A 22,460-nucleotide genomic window follows, 5' to 3' on the forward strand; every position below is an offset into this window, starting at 1 on the left:
TGTGGCACGCAGGCTCAGTAGTTGTGACATGCGGGCTCAGTCGTTGTGATGCATGGGTTTAGCTGCTCCGCGGCATGCGGGATCTTCCCGGACCAGGGCTCGCACCTTTGGCCCCTGCATTGGCAGGTGGGTTCCTAACCACTGTGCCACCAGGGAAGTCCCTAGTGTTTCTGCAAACTTTTAATTCCAATTTCTCAATCTCATGATCTTGTTTATAAATCTCACATTTTAGCCATCTCATTAAAGATTTTGTTTGTTATTTGAGATAATTTACTATTAAAAACATAGGTGATTAAACCTTTTTAAACATTTTAAACTGAATCTATTAGCTGATATGTTTAATTTCCTTTTTTTTTTTTTTTTTTTGCGGTACGCGGGCCTCTCACTGTTGTGGCCTCTCCCGTTGTGGAGTACAGGCTCCAGATGCGCAGGCTCAGCGGCCATGGCTCACGGGCCCAGCCTCTCCGCGGCATGTGGGATCTTCCCGGACCGGGGCACGAACCCGTGTACCCTGCATCAGCAGGCGGACTCTCAACCACTGCGCCACCAGGGAAGCCCCTAATTTCCTTTTTAAGAACTTCAGTTTATTCAGTCATATGGAGAGAGGGTCTTTACAGAGACGGTCTAGGTAAATTGAGGTCACTGGGGTGGGCCCTAATCCTACGTGACCAGTGTCCTTATAAATGGGGAAATTTGGACATAGAGAAAGAGACACACAGAGGGAAGATGGTCACATGACACTGGAGTCAGGATTGGGGCGAGGCATATACAACTCAAGGAACACCCGAGGCTACTAGACGCTGGGAGAGAAACATGGAACACATTCTCCTCCGGAATCTTCACAGGGAGCGTGGCCTGCCATCACCGCGATTTCAAACTTCTAGCCTCCAAAAACTATAAGACAATAAATTACCGTTGTTTTAAGCCACTCAGTTCGGGGTACAGTATTATAACAGCTCTAGGAATCGAACCCACGTACTAAGGATGTCCGTTTCTTTCTGCCGGTTGGAAGGATGTACCTCAGCTTTAGAGTAAGTTGACCCCGTCTTATTTTTAAAAACCACTCTTGCTTTTCCCTGGCCTCAGTTCTTCTTGTTGCCATCTCCTCAAATGTCACCTCCTCGGAGAGGCCTTCCCTGACCCCCGCCTGTAGCAGTGTCCACCCTCGTTCTGCATGACCCACCTGTGTTACAGGCTTCTTCAGTCTGGAGTCGTCCTGTTCAGGTATTGGTTCGTTGTTTATTTGCTCTCTCCTCTCCCATCCTTCTAGGACATGAGCTCCAGAAGGCTAAGGACCTTCTCTGCTGTCTACAGCAGGGCCTAGGACACGATGGGCACCTGATCAATATTTATCCAATGGCTGAGTGTAAAGCAAGTTTGAGATAAAATAGAGCTCCCATCTCTAGTTCTTCACTCACTACTGTAAGTTCTTCCTCCTCCTTCCTGCCTTCCCTGGAAGATCTCAGTGGCAAGTCTAACTCCCTCCTTCTTCCTCCCCTCCCTTTTTCCCTTTCCTCCCCCTCCCTTCCTTTGTTCCATCGCCCCCTTCCCGCCCCCCTTTATTCCTTCCTTCATCACAGTATCACCAAGCATCTCCCACGTCAGAGGCACCGTGCTAGGTCTCTGGGTGTCCTCATGGAACCTAGAGTCAATCAGAGGTGACAGACATTCAAGTGATTGTTAGCATTTTCATACATTTTAGGAAGTAATTTAACACATTGAGGAAGTATTCCAAGGTGCTCTGAATGTTGACGATGGGGGACCTTTCTTAGTCTGCAAGGTGACTGTGGATGGCAAAGCTTCTCTGAGGAGATGCTATCTTACCTGGAACCTGAAAGGAGAGGAGGAGTGACCGGGGAGAGAGGCGAGGAAGAGATTCTAGAAAATGAAACTGTGTGTGCTAAGGTCCTGAGTGGGAAAGAATTCTCTGGAAGAAATGGAAGAAGACAAATGTGGCTAGAGCACCAGTAGGGCTGGAGTAGTCAGCCTCAGGATCAGGGGAATTTTCAGAGGAGCAGTGAGAAGTGTAGAATTTAAGCACAGGGGGGACATGATCAAATTTATATTTAAAAGAGATCATTTTTGACTGCCTCGAGGAGGAAGCATGGGTGGGGTGGGCAAGACTGAATTTGGAAGACCAGTTAAAAGACTATAGCGGTGGCCCTGCTGAAGAATGCTGGTGGCTTAGGGATGGGGATGCCTGGGTGCCTGGGTGCTCCCCCTGTGCTAACAGACAGCCATTTGTGTGGATGGTGTTCCTCTGGTCGTCTAGCGATGGGATCTGCTAACACGTCCCACATAGCTGGGCGGTGGGGCGTTGGCACAGACTTCCTGGAAGTGGTATCTCTCAAAATGAAAAAGGATATTGCAGTTCCCCTTGTGGGATTGCTAAATGATGAAACAGTGGAACAGAGGTGCAGAGATGATTCTCTTAGCACGTTTACCGCAGAGCTGGTTAGGAGAGTCAGACGTTGGCAAGAGTGCAAAAGCCCCGTCTCGTGGCGTGATTGAAGACATGTGTGTACCTGGGTGATGGTCCACCACGTGCCCGTGAAAGCGATGATGCAGATTTTTATTCATTTACACAGGAAAATGTCCACGGTGTCTTTTTTTATGGAGAGAAAGTTACAGAAATTATTCTGTTGGTGTAAATAAGCAGACAGCTGTGCTCCAGCATGCAGGCAGATATAGAAATGCTTCTCCGAGTATTGTCTTGTGTAAGAGACTCTATAGGCTTGCCCTCATTCTGGAAGGAGAAAAAGAAAAGACTGGGGGAGGTTTGAAGTGGTTGCTTGTGGAGACACAAGGACAGAGGCAGAGTGACCTCATGGGATCACTGTCAGTCATGCCGTTGCTTTTATGACTACCCTCTCACGCTAAAGGAAATCCTGAAAACGTAGTCTTGTTTAGTTAAAGTGGTGCTCTTGATTTCAGGACTGGTCAGAGGGTCCTGCAGGGAGCGGTTAAGAGCCTTGGCCTTGGAGTAAACCCTGAGGGGGCCTGGCAGCCCTGCTGCTTGCCGTGTGTCTGACTTTGAACAGGTCACTTAGACTTGCAGAAGGCTGCCGTCCTCACTTGTGCAAAGGCACACACTTCAGGGGATTTTCTAAGAGCCAGATGAGGTTTAAGAGCTTAGCTCAGTACCTGGCACATGGTAGGTGCTCAGTAAATATTAAGAACTTTTAGCACCTACCTGCTCCCAGACACCTGACAGGTTCTTCGTGATCTTACTTGACTTTGACAGCCCTTGGGGGCACAGTAAAAGGAGGATCATGTAGTGATGAAAGCATGGAGTGTAAACAAGAAGCTGGGGTTTTTTTACTCTTGGTTTTCCATGAACCTGGTAGGTGACCTTCAGTACCACTCACCCCCCTGGGCTAAGTCTCTCTTTTTTTTTTTTGTGGCCTCTCCCATTGCGGAGCCTGACGTGCTCACGGGCCCCAGCCGCCCGCTCCGCGGCATGTGGGATCTTCCCGGACCGGGGCACGAACCCGTGTCCCCTAGCATTGGCAGGCGGACTCTCAACCACTGCGCCACCAGGGAAGCCCTGGGCTAAGTCTTTTTAACTTTAAAGTGAGAAGGTTAGACTGAGAAAGCTTCCAACTCTATAATTCTATGACTGCATGGCCTGAAGACCTGATAAAACCTATTTGACTATCTTGTTGAGGCTTCCAGGTAGAGGCCGGTTATCTGTGTGCCCTAGGCTAGAAGGCGTCTTTAATGGACTCATAGCAAAGAATTCAGTTTCTGTTTCCTGATCCTGTGGCACCAGCTGATAGGCCTGCAGAAGGCTGTTATCAACGATTTATGGTCACCTCCATGCCTTGCTCTTATCAGCAAAGCTAATCATATTTTAAGCTTTTTGAGTTTTTCTGCTTGGAATAATTGCTTGCTCTTACTGCCTAACGAATCTTCAAATGATAGTTTGATTCCTTGGTGTGGGAGAACTGGAGGATGTTTCCTATAGACGCCAGCTCTTTCTGCCCCAGGTAGGGACCTATGAGGCGAAAAGGGCAGTGCCTAACTTTTCCTTCCTCTGCACGGGTGCCATGGGCCTCGGTCCAGCTGGCTTTATATTGGCTGACTTCCTGCTTTCTCTTCCGTGTCTCTCTATCCATACTGCAAAGCTCATTACCAGCATCTTCCAATTACTTTCCTTAGTAAGTAGTTCTCAGAGATGTGATGGGGTGTTGTGAAAAGAAGTGTAAGATGAAAAAAAAAAGTTGGTAATGAAATAAAATTGGAGTCTTTGTTGATTATATTTCTTTTTAAAAAAAATTTATTTCATTGAAGTGTAGTTGATTTACAGTGTTGTGTTAGTTTCTCCTGTACAGCAAAGTGATTCAGCTATACATACATATATATTCTTTTTCATATTCTTTTCCATTATGATATATCACAGGATATTGAATATAGTTCCCTGTGCTGTACAGTAAGACCTTGTTGTTTATCCATTCTATATATAACAGTTTGCATCTGCTAATCCCAAACTTCCACTCCAGCCTTCCCCCATCCCTCCTCCCCCTTGGCAACCACAAGTTTGTTCTCTGTGTCTGTGAGTCTGTTTCGTAGACATGTTCTTTTGTGTCATATTTTAGATTCCACATATAAGTGGTTATATTTCTTTCTTTTTTCTGGAGACTGATAAAGTACCATGTCATATCAAAGTCACTGCAGAGTCCTGCAGTCAAGAAATAACGTTTCACTTGGTTTAATCCAACGTATCCATATTCCTTTCAGAATATGGAACGTTTTCATGAATAATACTTCTTAGCATCTTGGTAAACTGATACTTTGAAAAGATTCAGGATTGTGCTGTTGACCCTTTGAGCAGAGCTAGACTCGACTTATGGCTTCTGTTTAGAAGAATCCTTATGAAGTGTTGGAGGTTTGACCACCAGCTGCCTTGCTAGGGGGTGACTGCATGAGTCGTGTCAGCCGAGGCTCCCTCGCTCTCCTTCCTTCCCCACCAGGATGTGTGCCCCTTCTGGGGCCTCCGTGAAATGTCTTCTCTCCCCTGCTTCTGAGGCCTTTGTGTAGCTGGGCCAGGCTGCCAGGATCAGAGGTGAGGGAAGGAAAACCTCCCGTTGCTCCAGCCGCCTTCCGGCAGCTCTGGGGCGGGCCAGGGGCCCAGTAGCTGTTCTGAGGCCTGAAATCCTAGGGGAGGGACCAGCTGCTCCTCTGTCTTCTTGGTCATCTAACGTTGGAAATCTGGGCCACCTGCTTCTTGTCTGGAGACTTGATGTTGCCAGTTTCCACCCCATCTTCCTCTCACATATTGACCCAGGGGTGACGCCTCTACCTGGCTCCTTGGAAACGGGCTCTGACTTTATTTAACTTTTACATAGGCACTCAAAAACCATGCAGTGATCCTCCCTGAGAGGAAGCAAGTGGAGCAATAGGAAACTTCACCATAAAGGGAGGCCAGGGCTTCCCTGGTGGCGCGGTGGTTGAGAGTCCGCCTGCCGATGCAGGGGACACGGGTTCGTGCCCCGGTCCGGGAAGATCCCACATGCCGCAGAGCGGCTGGGCCCGTGAGCCATGGCCGCTGAGCCTGCGCGTCCAGAGCCTGTGCTCCGCAACAGGAGAGGCCACAACAGCGAGAGGCCCGCGTACCGCAAAAAAAAAATAAAAAAGGGAGGCCAGGGCCCCATTCTTCTCCGTGTTCTGTGCTTCAGTGTGCTCGTTTGCTAGGGCTGATGTAATGAGATACCACAAGCTGGGTGATGGGAAGAACAGAAATTCATTCTCTCACAGTTCTAGGCTAGAAGTTTAAAGGTCAAGATGTTGGCGGATTTGGTTCCTTCCAAGGGCCGTGGGTGAGAGTCAGTTCCAGGCCTCTCTCCTCGCTTCTGCTGGTTTGCTGGCAATCTTTGGCGTCCCTCGGCTTGTAGAAGCGTCAGCTCCATCTCTGTCTTCATCTTCGTATGGCCTTTTCCCTCGGTGTGTCTGTCTCCAGATTTCTCCTTTTTATAAGGACATCCGTCATAGTGGACTAGAGGCCACCCTGAGGATCTCATTTTAAATTGATGACCTCCTTAAAGACCCTTTCTCCAAATAAGTTCGCATTCTCGGGTGCTTGGCGTTACGACTCCCATATGTTATTACGGGGGGGTGGGGGGGGCAGGACATAGTTCAACCGTAACTTTGAATGTGAGGGAACACCGGGATGGTGATGAGAGTATGGCATCCCTCACTCCAGATGGAAGCTGGGGGAAGGGGGGCTGTTAAGATTGCCGTGCCATGACCTGTGGGAGAGTGTGGTAGACACAGCACCGGAAGCCTCAAATATTTGGGACGTAGTACTCATTTCATGCTTACAGAGCATCAGTTAGCTTTGCTTTCGTCATCTCATCAAATCCTTATGAAAAGCACCCCACGTCCCTAGAGACACTCCTCCCAGGTGCCTCCCCTGACCTCTCCAACCATATTTCCAGTCATTTCCCTCTTGTTTTCCTGCTCAAGCCACTCAGGACTCATTTCCTCGAGAGGAATCTGTTATCAGGGAGGTAGGCAGAGGCCAGACAGGAAAATCAAGGGCAAAGGCATTTGCGACCTCTCTGGCAGAGGCTCTTACACATTCGAGTCAGGCTATAATATGTGCGGGGAGCTGACGGATTGTTGAGGAAGTTTCTCAGAGCAGTTCAGGCAGGAAGTACAGAATAGCTTCTATTGGACCAAAGTCAGAAATAAAGGCGAAAGACATTTGTGTGTATACAGTGCACTCAGAAATCTGTTTTCCGCCCAGGGTGTGAAGGAAGGGGAGCTCGGGGAAGGGGAAATGGCCCCTCAGGGAGTCTAGGAGACGCATGTGTGCCTGAGAATGGCTTGGATGCAGGCAGTCGTGGCATCTCCAGGGACGTGTTGGTCCCCAGCTGGACAAAGCCAGAACCTCCACCTGCATCATGGAGCTGTACCTGTCCAGGTGTAGTTAGAGCCACACATAACTCTCAGTTTTAGGAAAGTAGGTTACATTGCATCCACGGCAGTTTTCCAGCCACTTCCTGGCAGCTGGGGCTGTGGGAAGAGAGAAGGATGCTTGAGTTTTGGAACCATGGTCTCGTGAGGAGTCCGAAGATATGGATGGTGGTGGTCTGTGATGGTCAACCTTACGTGTCCACTTGCTTGGCCATGGGGTGCCCCGTTATTCGGTTACACATTATACTGGGTATTCCTGTGAAGGTGTTTTTGGATGAGATGAATATTTAAAAATCAATAGACTGAGTAGAGTAGATTCCTCTCCCCGATGTGGGTGGGCCTCATCCACTCACCTGATGTCCTGAATAGAACCCAAAGGTTGCCATTCCTCTCAAGTAAGAGAGCGTTCTTCCTGCCTGATGGCCTTTGGACTGGACATCAGCTTTTTCCTGCCTTTGGACTCAAACTGAAACATTAGCAGTTCCCGGGTCTCGAGCCGACCAGCCTTAGGGTCAGAGCTAGAACTGCACCATTGTCTCTTGTGGGTTCCAGCTCACCAACTCACCCTGCAGATCTTGGGACTTGCCTGTCTCCATAACCGTGTGAGCCAATTCCTTATTAAAAAAAATACCTTTCTATCTGTGTTCATCCATTCATCCATACGTATGTGTACACACACACACATGTGCACAGTGGTTCTGCTTCTCTGAAGAATCTTGAGTAATACAGGGTCTCAGCTAGAAATGAGCAAACTAGGGCCCATGAGCTAGATCCAACGTGCCATCTGTTTTTGCACAGTCCACGAGGGAAGAATGGTTCTCCCTGATACATATTTGTAATCGATTTGATGATAGGAACATTTATAATAACTTTGATCCCCAAGTAAGCAAAATGTTACCCCTCCACACCCTAATTCCCTTCTTCTCATTAGTAGACCTATATGACTAAAAATTCTTCTCATATACTTTGAAATTCATCAGTGAAAGTTGTGGAAATGTGTTTTTTCTCTTCTTATGTAAGTACCTACTTAACGTCCTTGATTTCGTGTCTGGGCCCACACATCTTAAGATATTTACTGAAAAAGTTCTCTGGCCCATCATCTAAGATCTGACTGTCCTATAACTGAAATAATGTGGTGGGTATCTTAAAGACATCTACAGCACATCTTTCCCCCTTTATAACTTTAAAAAGTATCTATGTTAATATTCTGCAGGAATCTTTTTAACATTAAAAAAACAAGAAAAAAAGGAAAATTTCCCAGTGGATGTAATTAGAGCAAAGATGGCATCTTTTTCCTGGATGAAGGTGAATTCAGGGGAGGAGGAGAGTGGCGTCCTCGGAGTCTCTCAGGCCGGCTGGCATTGTGTGTTGTGCTCACCGGAACTGGGTCTTTACAGTGTCCTGAGTAGCAGCCTCGATTTGGCCCCAACCCGTCCCTCTGGCCCCAGGCACCTTGAATCACTGCAGTCGTGTTTGTCATTGCTTTCTTTCATTTGCCGCTGTTCATCTCCTTTTTATGAAGCCGCCTTGAATTTGTCTGGGAGCATTCTTTGTTTATTGGCTTGAAGTGAAGAGAACTCAGCTGCTTCAGAATAGAGTGTAGAAAGTCAGACTGCCCAGGGTCTCCCGCCTTGCTTACTGGGTGACACCTGGGAGCCCCTTTGTCCAAGGTCACTGAGAGTTCATTCTGAGGGGAGACCCAGCCAGGCTCTGTAAACGATGGCCTCGGCTTCAGTAGGCCCTCCTTGGTGGGCTGCCAAACGAGAAAGGCAGTCGTGCTCACAGAGAAGCGTAGGTTTTTCACCTGCTCATTAAGCTAAGAGGAGATCTACCTTTGTGTTCCTTGAGAAGGTAAGACTCTGGATCCCACAGTCAGAGATGGGACTCGTAAGATGCAAGGCATGGCCTGTCGGGCAGTCTGATTCCATAGGAAGTTTTTTCCTACCCCAGGCCTTTTGCACTTGCAGTTCTAGTTGGCTAGGAACATTCTGGCCTACACTCTGCATGGCCGTCTCTTTCTCAAACTTCAGATCTCAGCTTAGGTGTTTAGAGTGGTCTTTTTCAGCGTAAAGTACAATAACCCAACTGAGTGTCCCTTCGACATATTTTATAAAGCCCCTACTTTGTCCAGGGACTGTTCTAAGAATTAGGGATAAAAACAACCAACCAAACAAAAACCTTCACAACCCAAACAGTCAAAATTCTGTTTATTTGCAGTGTTTCTCAAACTTTGGCATGCATCGAGTCATCTGAAGGGCTTGAAAAAACAGACCGCGTGGCCCCCGAGTGTCTGGATCTGTTGGTCTGGGTGGTGCTCGAGAACCTGCATTTCCTATAATATCCCAGGTGCTACTGGTCCTGCTGGTCCGGGGACTCCACTTTGAGAACCACTGGTTTAGTGGGTAACGCTCCTCTCAGACCAGTGCTTGTTTGCCTAACATGATTTGCAAGTCTTTTTCTTTGTTTACTTGTGCTTTTTTTTTTTTTCCCTCCCCCCGGCGGAATGGGTACTCTGTGAGGGGGGAGTCATCTCTGTCTTATCCCCAATGTAGCCCTGGTGCCAGGAGAGTGACCAGCACACAGTAGGTGCTCCGTAGATACTTGAAGGACTGAGGAGGAGTGAAGGCCGGCAGGCAGCAAGGAAAAGCTCCCTTTGCTGTTCCTCCCTGTGTCTGCCCTTCTTCATTTCGCCACTTCCACGATCCATGAGAAATCTTGGCAGGTGGGACGGGTAGAACCTGGGTTAGCTTGTCATCCCCAGTGAAAACCTCAGGTGTTCAGTCAGATTACTGAAGTGAAAACAATTCTTTATGCCTCAAGGGGGTAAGATTGTAGAGCAGGCAAGTGAGAGATCGGGGAATGGTGGGTGTCCACACGTATGGGATGGGCGGTGTGAGGGAGATTGCAATCGGAGACCTCGTGACATTTAAGCATCCAGACTGTTTTTTTTTTTTTTTTTTTTTGCGGTACGTGGGCCTCTCACTGCTGTGGCCTCTCCCGTTGCGGAGCACAGGCTCTGGACGCGCAGGCTCAGCGGCCATGGCTCACGGGCCCAGCCGCTCCGCGGCATGTGGGGTCTTCCTGGACCGGGGCACGAACCTGTGTCCCCTGCATCGGCAGGCGGACTCCCAACCACTGCGCCACCAGGGAAGCCCCAGACTGTTTTAAAAAGAGCTCCCAGAATTTGGGCAGTGAGATAACCCTTGTTGAGAGTTATCTTCGTGCCTACGTTTTTTAGATTAGAGAGAAGTCTGTGCTATGAAATCTCCCCACAGAGGCAACAAGAGGCCAGCCTTCTTTATGCCTGGACACAGACCTGCCAGTTACAGAAGAGCCCCAAGTGTCTTTGTACCTCCCATCTGGCATCTTAAGGAGTTTTCTGAAAAGCGTTTTGGTATTATTTGGCACCATTTGTAATTGATGAGTCCTGCGAGAGAAACGAAGTGTCTTAGTCCATTCTGTCTGCTGTAACGAAATACTATTGACTGGGTGGTTATAAACAGCGGAAATTTATTTCTAACAGTTCTGGAGGCTGGAAGTCCAAGATCAGGATGTCAGCAAGCTCACGTTTGGGGCGGAAGGCCCTCTTCTGGGTTGCAGACGGCTGTCTTCTTGTTGTCTCCTTACATGGTGGAAGTGGGGAGGCCTCTCTGCGGGGCCTCTTTTATAAGGGCACTAATCCCGTTCATGAGGGCTCCAGCCTCCTGAGCTAACTACTTCCAGAGGCCCCACCTCCTAGTACATCACCTTGGGGAATTAGGTCTCAACATAGGAATTTTGGGGGGCACAAATATGCAGTTCTGTAGCACTAAGGTAGGCGTGGCCCGTGCCCCGAGCAGTCCCTAGGCCCAGGAGACATAGGTATAATTTGTTTCCTGGGCACCCAAATCATAAAAGCATTCTCAGCACAAATGAAGGGTCACCAGCTTCCTTTTGCTTTGGATCCATTCTACCTCAGATGAGATCCAACGCCAGTATCTGGGAGGACTTCCGCAAAAACTGTGGACCCCCTAGGACTGCAAATAAAATGTGGCACTTGTGTTCATTTTCTGATTGCGGGGGTGTGTGTGCAGCTCTCCTCAATGTTGGTAACAATCTACACACCCAAGAAGCCAAAGGGAATTTGGTTTGAGATGTAAGACATGAGTTATTTTTTTAATTGTGATTATTTACATACACATGTGTATACCTATATATGAATATATATCATAAAATTTGCCATTTTAATCATTTTTAGGTGCACAATTCAGTGCACTAAGTACATTCACACTGTTGTGCAACTATCACCTTTACCTGTTTCCGAAACCTTTTCATCACTCTAAACGGAAACTCTGTAGCCATTAAGCAGTAATTCTGCATCCCTCTGCCCCCCAGCCCCTGGTAACCACTTAAGTTTCTGTCTCTATGAATTTGCCTATTCTAGATATTTCATATAACTGGAGTGATACAACATCTGTCTCTTTTTGTCTGGCTGTTTCACTTAATGTTTTAGGGGTTCATCCATGTTGTGATGTGTATCAGAACATCATAGCTTTTTTTTTTATAACTGAATAATATTCCACTGTGTGTTTACACCCCATTTTGTTTAGCTCTTGATGGGTACTCATGTTGTTTCCATCTTTTGGCTGTTGGGAATAACGCTACTATGAACATTAGTTTACAAATATCTTTTCGAGTCCCTGCTTTCAATTCTTTTGGGTTTATGCCAGGATGTGAAATGACTGGATCATCCGGTAATTCTACATTTAATTTTTGAGAAACCACCAAACCGTCTTCCAGAGCCACTCTAGCATTTTTACATTTTCACCAACAATGTACAAGGGTTCCGGTTTCTCTCCTTTCCAACACTTGTTATTTTCTGTTTTTCTGATAGCAGCCCTCTTAGTGGATGTGAGGTCGTTTCTCGTTATGGTTCTGATTTGCTTTTCCCTAATGATTACTGACGCTGAGCATCGTTTCATGTGCATATCGGTCAGCTGTGTATCTTCTGTGGAGAAATGTCACCTGAAGTCCTTTGCCTGTTTTTATTTATTTATTTATTTTTAACTTTTTTTTTTTTTTTTTTTTTTTGGCGGTATGCGGGCCTCTCGCTGCTGTGGCCTCTCCCGTTGCGGAGCACAGGCTCCGGACGTGCAGGCTCAGCGGCCACGGCTCACGGGCCCAGCCGCTCCACGGCATGTGGGATCTTCCCGGACCGGGGCACGAACCCGTGTCCCCTGCATCGGCAGGCGGACTCTCAACCACTGCGCCACCAGGGAAGCCCCCTTTGCCTGTTTTTAAATTGGGTTATCTTTTTGTTGATGAGTTGGATTAAGGTGGGCCCCTATCCAACATGACTGGAGTTCTTTATGGATTATAGACAGTAAACATTTATCACATAGATGATTTGCACATCCTTTCTCCCATTCTGTAGGGTGTCTTTTCACTTTCTTAATAATGTCCTTTGGTGTAAAAAGTTTTAAGTTTTGATGAAGTCCAATTTGTCTGTTTTTCTTTTGTTGTTCATGCATTGGTATCACATCTGAGACTCCGCTGCCAAGTCCAAGCTCATGAAGATGACCTGAGGTGTTCTTGGACTAGGAGATCAAGTCAACATTTATCACATCTTTGCTTAAGATCGTACTGATACACTGCTTCTGTGAATCCCCTGAATTATATGCAAAATTGTCTGCTTTCTCTGGCACTTTACATGTGTCTCTTTGTTAAAAACTAAACAGCACTGAAGCATTTTGGTATCATATGAGTTACTGGCTGGTTGCTATGGAGTTTTGATTGCTCACATCTCCCAAGGCATTACTTTGAGAGGCAGGTGTCCTGGCTTACCCTGTGGACCTTGAACATGCTCATTGAGTCTGGTAGTGGATCTAACATACTTGCAGGTCTTTTCTCTTTATATAGGATGAGGATTCGCTGAGCTCTCGTGGGTTTTAAGAAACACAGTTAATATGTGGCCTTGTTACAAAATGTAAAACTACCCACCAAAGTATATACTTCTCTTGGAATTACGCTTGACGCTAAATGAAGGAATGACTTCCAAGCCTGGCTTATAAATTGTGCTTGTTGCTCATAAGGAAAATGAGATCATGGTACATAAGGTAGATATTAAAGAAGTGATTCTGGTAAGGAGGAGGGAAAAGCAAAAGGGTTAATGGAGTGGAAAATAGAAACCAGGTCACATTCCTGGAAAGGCTGGGTCAACCAGAGCCAGAAGATTTAAAACTCAGCTAAAAATTGGTCATGTATAAGTCTCCCCGCGGAAGTACCGCTTAAAATGTTGGCTTGGAATCCAGCAAGCGGGCATGCCCGTGTACTTAAGGAAACAGAGTCCATACATACTGGCAACAGTGCTCAGGTCAGACCGAAGGGGGTTCTTAGAAGCTCATTTTTCCATCAGCCCCCAATACCCCTTGTCCCTAAGACTCAACTCAAAAACCAAGTGGGCAGGTTTTGTTTGTTCATTCTGGGTAAAGGTTAGGCATTTGCAAAGTCAACATTCCTTGCCTCAAACACCCTGCTTCTCAGAAAATGGAAAAGCTTAAATCGTATGTAATTAGGATTTATTCAGCCCCTCTATGCAGTCCATTGGCACCGAGAAACTTCTTTCTGGAGGTGGATGGGCCTTTGGGACCTTGTGTCCTCTGCTTACGGCACTTTGGAGATCATTTATGAAGGCAGGAAGAGCTGACTGGGTGGCAGCAGGGGTTGGAAAGCCTCCCTGTTTGACAGGAGTCATTGACATTAGTTTATACAGCAGGGGACCATTCAGGAGCCTGCCTACTTAGAGAAGCTGTGTGGCCCTGAAACGAAATTTCCTTCTTCATTATGCGTGTGAGGAGACCATTTCATCAGATCAGGCACTCCTCCTCCGGATAGCGGTAAAAACTGGCAGGAAAAGCTTTCGCTGGAAAGGAAGGGAGGAGGAAACTCACTTTTTGTCTAAGCTACTGATCTGTGTGTGCATGATGGGTGATGGCAAGTGGAGCCCTAGATGGAGAAACATGTTCTAGCCAGAAGCCAATTTGCACTTTGTAGAAGTGAATTGACTAAGCTTATCAAGCTTATCACCTGTCATGGCATAGAAATGGGAAGCAATGTGGTTATAAACAGATTTATCCTTGGGCTGGAAAAAGGCAGAGGATGAAAAGGGTGGCAGGTTATCCAGACTCTTAACGATGAAATGTTGTGTGCCCCCAAAGTCATGTGTTGAAGCCCTAACCTTCAAATGTGATGGTATTTGGAGGTGGGACCATGGGGAGTTAATTAGTTTTAGATGGGGTCATGAGGGTGGGGCCCCTATGATGGGATTAGAGTCTGTGAAAGAAGAGAGAGAGACCAGAGCTTTCTCTCTCTCTGCCGTGTGAGGACCTAGCAAGAAGACAGCCATCTGCAAGCCAGAAAGAGAGGGGTCACCACAACCCAGCCATACCGGCACGGCCTTAGACTTCCAGCCTCCAGACTGGAAGTGAGAAATAAATTCCTGTTGTCTAAGCCACTCAGCCTGTGGTATTTTGTTAGGGTAGCTTGAGCTAAGAAACAGTCAATTAGGTATGAACCTCCCCCAGAGTGAAAACCCATGAGCCCCTGTCATGGAGATGCTGCTTCCCAGGCCAGTGATGAAGTGTGGGTACAAAGAACTGGTCTCACTTTGCCCCTGAGCCTGTACGTCTCTTTCACTTTGAGTGAGTTGCTTCCCTAAGTCTTCTTTGTTTTCTTATCTGCAAAACAAGGATAATAAACCCACCCATCTCACAGGCAATTTAAGGTTAAGCAAGTTAGTACGTGTCAAACATTTAGCATAGTTTCTAGCACATATTAGGTGCTCCGTAAGTGTCGGCCATATTGAATAGGGATTTATGGTCAAGTGTTTGGTTCTCTCCTGTCCCCCCACTCTTACTACACACCATTCTCTCTTCCAGTGCTTTATGCGCTCAAGCCACACTGGCTGTCTTTTCGGTTTGTTTTAAATAAACCATGTCTCTCCCACCACAGGGCCTTTGCACATGCTGTTTGCATGGCTTGGAATATCACTTCTGTCTTTTCCTAGTTAACTCACATTCATCCACTGGCTCTCAGCTCAACCATGACTCTTGTGAGAGACCCTCCCTGAAATCCATGGCACTAGCTCTCCGGTCCGTCGTCCCCTCTCCCACTCTAACCTTGTTGACATTTTAAAAGTATTTGTGTGATGACTGGATTTTTATTTTCTTTCCCACTAGATGTAAGCTCCATGAGAACTCATGGCCCTGAACACAGTGGGCACAAAAACTCCTGGCTGAACAAATCCATCCTGGCTTCTGACACAGTGCCTAGAGCATAGAGGTGATCATGATTCTTCAGAGCTAAAAGTGCTAAATCAGACCCATACCGTCTGGGCTGGCAGCTGAGGAGGAGGAATGAATGCACGAGTCAACGTGATCCTAACGTGTTTTCGAGAGACTCAGACGTCTAGGGAGTTTCATTGGGCTTTTGACAAGAATCACTGCATTGGTAAGCAAGTTTAAGTTTGCAATAGCCCCAATTCAAGTAAGGATCATTAATTCCTCATTTTTCATTTTAAAAAGATGCTGAGTGCATGTGGTCAGCGTTCCGCCACTGAAAGGCAAAACCATGTTCGTTATAGGCAAAGCACATGCCCCCACGGACCGTGCCCTTTTAGGATTAGCTTAAACTGGAAGCTAAAGGAAAATGGATCATGTAATCAGAAAAACCCATCTGAATGAAACCCCAGGAACCACACTTTGTTTTCTAGCTGCTTTCGGGAATTCACATTTAATCAAAATTGAAGAGTACAGCGGTTGCCGTGAGAACTCTTGCATCTCATCTCCGTTTTAATGATTTCTTTTTAATTAGTTGATGCTCTGCAGATATCCTAGTGTGCTTCAAACAACTGGGAAACAGAAAAAGAAGTGGGAGTTGCAGTTGCTTCTGGCAGAATTGTGTTTGCTTCCTTGGTTCTGGGCAATCTTGCTAACAAGTAACCTGTAACCTACCGCTAAGGCTACAACTAGATAATTACTTGGTTAATTTTCATACTTTAGTTTACAATCCTAATGAGTTCTCTGACTCGTATTCCCTAGGCAATGTAGAGTTCTATCTCGTCACATTTGTGGTTCTTGTATTTGGAGTCTCCTGTTTTCATTTAAAAGATGAAAAGCTTAATTAGTGCCCCCAGTTCCTAGATTTTTATACGCTGTCGTATGCGTTTGCCAGGAGTGTTAGGATATTTTGTCATTTAAAACTCAAAAGGGAACTGAGTGAAATGCCTGTCACTTTGAAGCAGTTTCTTTCATCGTAATCATGACTAGGTTACAAAGAGTAGCATAACGCAAACGGACTTAAGAGTCACTGCTTGAGAAGCCCGTGGAGGCAGAGTTGGGAAAGGTAAAGGGTTTGGCGTCAGGAGGATGCAAATTCAAATCACATCTCTACACTCATCTGGGCAAGGTTCTCAGTCTGAATGTGAACTGGTGATAAGGCCCTTTGCCTGGCAGAACTGCCCTATGGATTTGGTGAGATCGTGAGGTCCCGTGTTTTGCACACCCACACCTGATGGTCTCTGTATTGGTGCTATCCAACAGAAATGAAATGTGAGTCGCATCTGTGATTTAAATGTTTCCAGTAGCCACATTAAAAAGTAAAAAAGGTGAAATGAAGTATAATTATTTTATTTAATCCAAGATGTGCAAAGTATTAACATTTCAACATGCATAGACTTCTTGAAATAGTTTACATCGTCTCTCTTTTGGAGCACTAAGTCTTTGAAATCCATTTTCTCAGAACAGTTCAATTTAGACTCACCATACTTTAAGTGTTTAATAGCCAGCTGTGGCCAGTGGCTACTGTACTGGAAAGTGTAGCACTGGATGATCAATCAATTTTCATTTCTTTCCCTTTATATTTTAGGAATAAAGTTGCCATCCATCCAGTGGAGTGGCTGTTACGGAGCCTCGGGACTCTTTCCTCGTCGTAGTTCGGAAATCGGTTTAATCCTGGGAGAAACGACCGTTAGCACGACTGGAAGAGTACAGGTATCAGTGGTTTGTTGAATTTTAATTGCCTTAATATGGGTCTCATGGGGGAAAATGTACTCCTTGATATTTAAAATGGTCATTGAAATCAAAGAGTGCTTATAAAAGGCGCCTAAAGATAGTGTGAAAAATATAGAGCGATCAAGTTCAGTTGGTCGAAACTCGAGATTTTTGTACCTTTAGACGAGGTCCATGAATGGACTTCGGGGGCACATAAAGCCTCCAAAATTATATGCAAATTTTTTTGTGTTGTGTATCATACGTATATTTTCCTGTGGGGAGAACCCGTAATTTCCATCACGTTCTTAAATGCGCCAAGGAAATGACAGTGTAAGCAGCTGTGGTGGTAGCAATCCCTGTTGGCTACAGGGGAAATTCTGTTTACGTGGGAACTACGGTTTCATATCTGGGAGGACGGAAGTTGTACGTCGTCTCTTGTCACCGTTAACCAGGAAAATCCCTCAACTCGCCTGTTGAGGAAATGCCTGTGCTCGGAGGCACTTGGGGGCTCAGACTCACTGAAAAATGGGATTCGCGTCTCCTGACTGATGTTCACTCCAGGGCATCCACTGGTGAGCTGTGTTTATATCTTGGTTGAGGGCACAGGAGTGAATACGTTCAAGTTAACTGTGCACTTGACAGCGACCTTCCCCCGTGGGAGTGGCCGTAAGGGCTATGGGAACGGGTGTTGGGTTCTGAATTCAGATCCCAGTTTGTTCATTAAGCAGCCACCGTTTGTCTCCTTGAGTCTCCTGCTCATTGATCAAATGATTTCTCAGGTCTCTTCCGACTCCTTTTAGGAGTTGATTTGCTAAATTCGGTTCGGGAAACCTCGTATGACATTGCAAATTAGGACCAAGTGTATCCATATGAAAAAGTGATTGAAAAAATAAGTTGGAATTGAAGGGTCTGGAATTGGGATTAGAATGTATGTTACTTTTTATTTCCCTCCACTGTTTCACACGGGGCACAGACTGACCCCTAAATCCAGAGGCACCCAGGGAGCCCTGATTGGAAACCCCTCAACTTCAGCCTGATGGCACATGACTGTTTAGGTGGGAGATCTTTGCTCTTGTAGCCGCGTACACCCCTCTGGCCTTTAATGAGAACACACAAGGCAGGAAGGCTATTTCTCCAAAGAAACCCACGCACTTAGTCTTATACCCAACCTGTGTATGTCTTGCCGCGTTTTTGTTTTGTTTTTGCGGTACGCGGGCTCCTCACTGCTGTGGCCTCTCCCGCCGCGGAGCACAGGCTCCGGACGCGCAGGCTCAGCGGCCACGGCTCACGGGCCCAGCCGCTCTGCGGCATGTGGGATCTTCCCGGACCGAGGCACGGACCCGCGTCCCCTGCATCGGCAGGTGGACTCTCAACCACTGTGCCATCAGGGAAGCCCTCTTGACGCAATTTGTAATTCATCTGACTGGTGTTGGTTCTCGGTGACACACTAACTAGCAAGAAAGGGTGTGAGGTTAAGAGAGCTGGAGATGGGGCGCTGCTCCTGGGAGCCAAGGATCCAATTCTGTTGGAAGTTGAACTTGGAGAGTATTGGAAAACCATGGTGCTAACAGGCCACCTTTTGCAAACACTAAGGTAGCAGGTGTAATTATCTTCGCGATGCCTGGTCTGGAAGAGGTTATGAACAGATATCTTAATAGTGAGGAATAAATATATCGGTGTCGTATCTACATTGTTTGTTCTAATGGAAGTACGACTACTAATGACTAGTCTTAAGATGTTGGCCACAAGGGAGGAATATGGGTTCGAACAGGGTGTGTTGGAGGAATCTAAGTCTCAGATACCTAAACACCTGGCCACTTCAATCCAAATTTCAGTGAGAAAACCAGGTGTCTGGCATCACGGCAAATGAAAATACCTTTTGTGATCCCAGTCATTCGTTCATTTGTGTATGTATGTATGTACGTATGTCTTTTTAGTAGACATTATAGCTGACATTTGTGTGAACGCTATCATCGGGGAACAATTCGTAGTGAATTCAGTATTTGGGATCCTGTGGGGTGTTGCGGTGTGAAACATACCAGTTTTGAAGCCCACCCACTTTGGTGACCCTTGCTATTCTATGAAAATATTGTGGCTTTTGCAGATGCATGTTAGAAATGGAAAGTTGGGCCTAGCTACTCAGAGATGTTGTTAGATACTACCGACAGGCGGTAATGGTGGCAGTAAACCAAAGGGGTTTTGTTGTGAACACGAGCTTGGTTGATAAACTTGCTCAGTTATTCCAGTTTATAGCACAGTGGGCCAAGTTGAGGGTTTCTGTAAGGCAGACAGTCATTCGAATGCTAGATTTTTTTCCTAACAAACAAACAGACCTGTCTTTGGATTCCGAGCAGAATGAAGGTAGTGGATGACCTGAAACGCTCAAATTCTTCCGAGGCAGCAGGTAATACAATGAAGGGAAAAAAAATACACACTGCAAAAGGCTTTTATTTTATAGGCACCACTGCAAAATGAGGAATCACTTCAAAACATATCAAATAGAAAATAATAATTTATTTTAACTTCATTTTACTTACTGTTTATAACTAACCATGGTTCTCTGAATTTGCTCGAAAAAGTCTGTCCCTTTGAATCTACAAAGCAAAGGTTTACTACAGTGAGCACTTAAAATTCCACAAACCGTCTCCATCCACAACTTTCCTGTACATGCAAAGTCCTCCAACGGGTTGCAGTATCTGCAAACATGCTTTAAACTTCCACGAAGCTGTGTTGTTATAGTTTGCCGTCTGTTAAAAACCTTTACACTCTCTTGGGAACTTTAACCAGGAGAAGAATGTTTAAATTTATGTGTAGTATACCTCGTGAACCACAGAGTTTGGTGGTTTTTGGAGCTGAAGCTTTGACCTAATGTTAAACGGTCACTCACATATTATAAAGTAGGGTTCCATTAAAAATACATACTGGCAGTCGTATCTGAGTTTTCGGCAGGCAAAAAAAAAAAGTGTGTTTGTTTAACTTTCGTATATGAATATAGTGTGTAAACAAATTCTTCTGTGAAGGTATGCTTAATAAAAGAGCTTTTTGAAATTTTAAAAACTTCATGTGAAAGGTAACGCGTATAAAAAGTCCCATTGCTATTTGAAAAAAAGCTCTGTTTGTTTTGTTAATATTGCCTTCCAAGACAGTTACGGGTGGTTTTTCTCCGCTTAAAATAGAGCTAAGACGACACCCAGAGTGAGTGAGTGGGTAGGGCTCGCTGATTTCGACTATAAACATGATGACACTATTTATCTTATATACAAAAGCTTGCCGCATTGAACGAGGCAGGAATTGCTACCTCAACGGTAGTGTTCTCTCTTATGTACATAATGCAGAAGGGAAAATTATACAGTAGTCACCGATAGGAACGAATTGTATACTCTAGTGCCGTCTGGAGATTTCGTGCCGTGGGTTAAGAGTTCTTGGATCGTCATCCAGTTATCAAATATCTTTTTATTCCTCTTCTTCATCATCTTTTTGTGGCTGAGTTCCAGGATGTTCATCTCCTTCCTGTCGTCGGCCCCTTGCTGCTCCTTCAGGCAGTCGAGCCGGCTCTGCATCATGAACTCGCGCCTCCGCCTCTGCTCCTTGGCCTTCACCACGTGTTGCTTCCTCTCCTCCTTGCTCCAGTACCGCCCCATCTTCAGCTCGCTCACCGCATCGTCGTCCGTGGTCATGCCCCTGCGCTCCTCGCGGATCTTGAGCGCGCGCTCCCGCAGCAGGCGATCCCGCACCGGCCGCTTGGTGATGTAGCGCGTCCCGTCGCTCCGGATCTTCACTTTCCACTCCATTCTCGGCTCCGACTGGTTGGCCGAGTTCAGGTCCTTGCACATGCTCACCAGGCTCATCTGGCTTTGCGCGTACTCCACGGCCGACTTCTGCTGGATCAGCTGCATGTAGCTCTGGTAGTGCTGCGCGTGCGCCGGGATGTGGGCGTGTTTGTAGGGGGAGTGCGGGAAGGGCGACAGGTACGAGCCACCGCCCAGCTTCTGGCTGGGGGTGGGGCTCCCGCTGCCGTCGTCGCTGGGTTTCCTCTCCTTGCCCTCCAGGGCCTGGCTGGGGTCCAGCTCTTCAGGGGAAGGGCTGTAGTCCGGAGAGCCCACTTCGGGATCTTCCGTGATGGAGAGCAGATTCCTTGGGGACGGCCCGTACGCCTCGGTGGTCCCCGCGGCGCCTTCGCCGCCGGGGCCGCCGACGCCCTCGGCCGCTCGCCTCAGAGAGTTGTCGGGGGACATCTCCAAGGTGAGCGGGGTGCTCCGGCAGCTCTCGCCTGTGTTGTACGCGCTCGAGCTGTCTTTGTCGGACTTCTCGGGGAGCTCGGTGATGTCCGAGAGCTCGCGCCTGCGCACGTCGACGCTGGTGTTGTAGTTGCGGAAGCCGCTGTTGTGCAGCATCCAGGGCTCGCGGTACTGCTCCTTGAGCTGCTGCATCTTGTGCGCGCGCACGATGCTGAGGCACTCCAGCTCGATGCTGCGCAGCTCCTCGTTCAGCAGCTCCAGCTCCTTGTCCACGCTCTCCGGGTCGCTCTTGCTGGCGTCCAGGGGGCTGCCCGGGTAGTACAGGCCGTAGGGGCTGGCACTCTTCACCTGGCACTTGAGCTCCAGCAGCTCGCGGAAGCGCTCGCACTCGTCCACCGGGATGCCCAGGTAGTCGGCGTCGGCGCAGTCGGCCGAGATGAAGGACTCGTTGCTGAAGGGCAGGTCGCTGCTGCCCAGGGTGTCCTGGCTGCACGTCAGCTTCCTCTGGCCGGCCAGTGGCGGGGAGGCCGCGGGGGCGTCGTCGCCGTTGTTCTCCTGCTCTGAGCTCTCGTCGTTGCGCGTGCTCTCGTCCGTCCGGCCCACGCCACTGTCCTTCTCGTGCTGGTTGGACAGGATGGTGGCCGTGTCTGTGGTTCCCCCGTCTTCCTCGTGCTTCTTCTACACGACAGAAAACAAGAACACACGGGCACAGTGAGGGGCGCCAGAGGTGCAGTTCCCAGGTGTGACTCTTCCTGTAGGAGGGGGGCCTGGGCATTAGCTACGGGTTAACTACCCGGTCAGCCTGACCTGGGGGAGCCACTGAACCTCCTTCTCGGCCTCAGTTTCCGCACCTGGGAAAGGAGGACGGTAGTCACCTTACCTCACCGAATGATTCCAGCCATTCGAGGACCCCTGTGCACGCACGGGAAGCAGGAGGCATAGGTGATGTCCTTTTAGCTCCTAAGGGCCTCGATTAGCAGTCACTTAGGGTATCTCTGACAATGGTCGTGGCACAGAAGGGGGACGGAAAGGGTGCCAAGCAGCTCAGGTTAAACAGAGGGAATTGCTTTGCTTTTCAAAACATGACTTTTTCTTTCTCTGCTCTAGCGATTAATGCCGGCACAGGGGGGTTTGGTTTCGAAACGAGTGTCAGAAGGTCAGGGGTACCCGGGCATTACTGCTTTTGCTTTTATAAGCCACACGGCACTCTCGTGGTCAGGGAAACTACGGGCTTGCCTTTCACTCGGGCGAACAGAAAAGCACTTCGTGAGTTAGT

At 47.4% G+C, this 22,460-nt stretch overlaps 1 protein-coding gene across 2 annotated transcripts in view; it reads right to left on the reverse strand.

The window, feature by feature from the left end:
- Window positions 1–19,440: 19,440 nt before the first annotated feature.
- The window catches only part of PDZRN3 (PDZ domain containing ring finger 3), a 247,188-nt gene continuing 244,168 nt past the window's right edge, over window positions 19,441–22,460 (reverse strand). For both annotated transcript variants that reach the window (XM_033865291.2, XM_033865292.2), the window contains one exon: window positions 19,441–21,862. In XM_033865291.2, the coding sequence (XP_033721182.1) occupies window positions 20,291–21,862 (1,572 nt within the window). In that variant the 3' untranslated portion in view covers window positions 19,441–20,290. The remainder of the gene's footprint in view (window positions 21,863–22,460) is intronic.

The sequence above is a fragment of the Tursiops truncatus genome, chromosome 10 (genome assembly GCF_011762595.2).
Source record: "Tursiops truncatus isolate mTurTru1 chromosome 10, mTurTru1.mat.Y, whole genome shotgun sequence".
Taxonomy (NCBI): Eukaryota; Metazoa; Chordata; class Mammalia; order Artiodactyla; family Delphinidae; genus Tursiops; species Tursiops truncatus.